General features: G+C 32.3%; 1 protein-coding gene across 1 annotated transcript; it reads left to right on the top strand.

The window, feature by feature from the left end:
* Positions 1-218: 218 nt before the first annotated feature.
* LOC132607325 (WAT1-related protein At5g07050-like) lies at positions 219-2,609 on the top strand. Its single transcript, XM_060321262.1, has 7 exons — positions 219-548; positions 720-782; positions 875-991; positions 1,090-1,333; positions 1,435-1,593; positions 1,977-2,128; positions 2,214-2,609. Exons 1-7 carry the CDS (start codon positions 349-351, stop codon positions 2,500-2,502), a joined length of 1,224 nt encoding a protein of 407 aa, XP_060177245.1. The 5' UTR covers positions 219-348; the 3' UTR covers positions 2,503-2,609.
* The last annotated feature ends 566 nt before the right edge of the window (positions 2,610-3,175 follow it).

Genomic DNA, 3,175 nt, shown 5'->3' with positions numbered 1-3,175 from the left:
AACATACTATTTTTATCTAATAGCTGTAAAAATAAGTCATTTTGGCTCCGGACTCCAGTACACATCACACTCACAAGTCTGAGTGTGAACCACACATGTTTAAACGCTTGCTTTTTTATATTTGATTGCAAAGTGTATTCCACTATCTACATATAAAAAAGAAGACGCATTACATCTATATATGGCATTAATTAATTTGCTTGTCTATAAATATGTTACATTGTCTCACTTCTTCTCCTTAGGAAAAACACAAATCTCCTTTAAAGACTTTAGTGTTTTCCTCTCTTTTATTTTTTCATTTCATCAACTCTTTATACTCATCTGAAGATTTAGCTGAAGCAAAAAAATATGGAGGGGGAATGCAGTTGCAGTTTTTACCAAAGGGCAAAGCCTTATATAGCTATGATCTCTTTGCAATTTGGGTATGCAGGGATGAATATTATTACCAAAGTTTCACTTAATAGGGGCATGAGTCACTATGTTCTTGTTGTGTATAGAAATGCGTTTGCCACGGCAGTTATTGCTCCCTTTGCGCTTTTACTTGAAAGGTAAAATTACCCGCCTTATAGGTTAAACTATATCGATCGTATAATTTTTATTTTTTTTACGTTTTTATTAGTGCATATAACTTAAATACGGAAAAACTATAACGGAAGCCATTTCTTACCAATCTTGTAAAAAGTAGCCAAAATTTTGAATATCTTCTTGTTTGGGTGCAGAAAAATCAGGCCAAAGATGACACTAATGATGTTCTTGCAAATATTTGTATTGGGTCTTCTGGGGTGAGTCTCTTTTCCTATCCTATAAATTATGGCATCAAAATGTTATTTTTCTAAAAAATGAAAATTCTTATTAATCAGTTCATCTTAAACAGGCCAGTGATTGATCAAAATTTATACTATGCTGGGCTCAAATATACATCCCCAACATTTTCATGTTCCATGAGCAACATGCTTCCTGCTATGATATTTGTCATAGCAGTCCTCTGCAGGTACTTATATGTTCATCTTTTGTTTTTAATAAAGGTGATATTCGAGCCAACTTATTTTTTCCTAAGTTCTGGACTAATTATGAAGAGTTATTTTTTAGGATGGAGAAAGTGGACATGAAAAAATTTAGATGCCAAGCAAAGGTGTTAGGAACTATAGTAACTGTGGCTGGAGCCTTGTTGATGACACTGTACAAAGGCCATATTGTTAACTTCTTATGGTCAAACCACATAAATGCTAGTGTCCCTGAAACTACCAGTGGAGCTTATGATAAAGAATGGCTAAAAGGTTCAATTCTCCTCATATTTGCCACACTTGCTTGGGCTTCTTTCTTTATTCTTCAGGTATATGATACAATAGTTATTACTTTTATCTTTTTTTTCTCATTTTGTCTCTTTTCAATATTTATTATAGTGGCTAAGAGTAGTTTTAATATTTGTTACAGGCTTTCACTATGAGGAAATATACAGCTCCATTATCTTTAACTGCCGTTGTTTGCTTCATGGGAACTCTGCAATCTACTGCTGTAACATTTGTAATGGAGCACAAAACTTCAGTTTGGACTACTGGTTTTGACATGAACCTTCTTGCTGCTGCCTATGCTGTAAGCTCCTTTCCTTTCTTTCTTCTGGCGTACACACTTTATATTCAATCGGTTCAACTGAATATAGTGTTTTTTACACGCGAAATGTAAATATTATGTTGCTTGGATACTTCAAAAATATTGTTGAATGGGAGTTAATTACTTCAAAAACTATGGATTCTTAGAGGATTCAACACGAGTATGGCAGCATTGGAAGGTTCGAACAACATATTATAGACACATATGAGAAAAGATCACTATAATAATTCTGAAACCATAATTTTAAAAGTACTAAGTGTTCATTGCTTCTAATTACAAAAGGTTATTAAACTCATTAAATTTAACCTGCCCGTCAACCATTGACAAATGAAGAATAACCAAGATTTTGTTTTACAAAATTTCAGGGAATTGTATCATCAATCATAGCATACTATGTACAAGGTCAAGTAATGGAGAAAAAAGGACCTGTTTTTGTGACAGCTTTTAGTCCACTGATGATGATCATTGTTGCCATCATGGGCACTTTCATTCTTGCTGAAAAATTCTATATTGGAGGGTAATTTCAATATCTATCAACTTTTTTTCTATTTTTTTCCCTTAATCTATAGACTAAAATTTTTTTATTTTATATTTTGGAACAGAATTCTTGGTGCAGTGCTGATAGTGGCAGGGCTATACTCTGTTTTATGGGGAAAATACAAAGAGTACAAAGAGAAGGAAATTGAGAAGTCAATTATTTTTGAATCAATGAAGGGTGTAATTACAGGAAATAATCAAATGATGATTATATCAATTAATGATATAGAATTAATGCAGAAACATGAAGAAAAAAGAATCTCAACAGCTCCAGCAACAGTGGCTATCAGTTTCCCCATGCCACAGCCCCCCATGTTGGCTAGGGAAGCACCAAAGGCTCTTGATTTAAATTAAATTAGATGAAAAAATATGAGTAGAGCAATTTTGATATTACAAATAAGTTTAGGGCAATTCTCTTTTTGACCTTATAAGAATTGTATAAAATAACAAATGTTCCTCTATTTCTGATCCTCCTTGGTCCTCAACATCTACTTCATCACCTTTTGTCTTTTTTTATTCTTTTATTTTTTCTGGTTGGCTGTTATTTATTTAAATTAATTAAAGAAAAAAGAATTTTGAAAGTTCTGATATTGATATCCACGTTATCCATTAAAGGTTATACTAATTATGTTGACATATTGACAACATACCTGCCATTACTCCCTCTGTTTTAAAATAAGTTTTACTTTTCCCTAATTGAAAGTTAATTTAGCTAATAATTTAGCTAATTGAAAGTTAAATTGAATACGACTCAATTATTTCTAGCCAATTATTGTACATTTCCCACTAGGTATTCCAAGCCAGCTATTATTGTCATCTTCTGCCAAACATGCTTTTGAAAATGGAACTATTCATCACTATCTTCTCTTATATATAAAAAAAAAAAAAAAAAAAAAACTCGTACGTACGTACTTACCAGGAGGCTACTTACTAGTTACTTAGTGGATCTATATAAAGTAAGATTAGGTGTTAATATTTCGATTGATCATGATTAGCATGTTCTAGGACGTCATGTATAGAACTCAAC

This window comes from Lycium barbarum, chromosome 8 (genome assembly GCF_019175385.1).
Source record: "Lycium barbarum isolate Lr01 chromosome 8, ASM1917538v2, whole genome shotgun sequence".
In the NCBI taxonomy this organism is placed as follows: Eukaryota; Viridiplantae; Streptophyta; class Magnoliopsida; order Solanales; family Solanaceae; genus Lycium; species Lycium barbarum.
The sequence above is the reverse complement of the archived record's forward strand: the minus strand, read 5'-3'. Positions and strand labels throughout refer to the sequence as shown.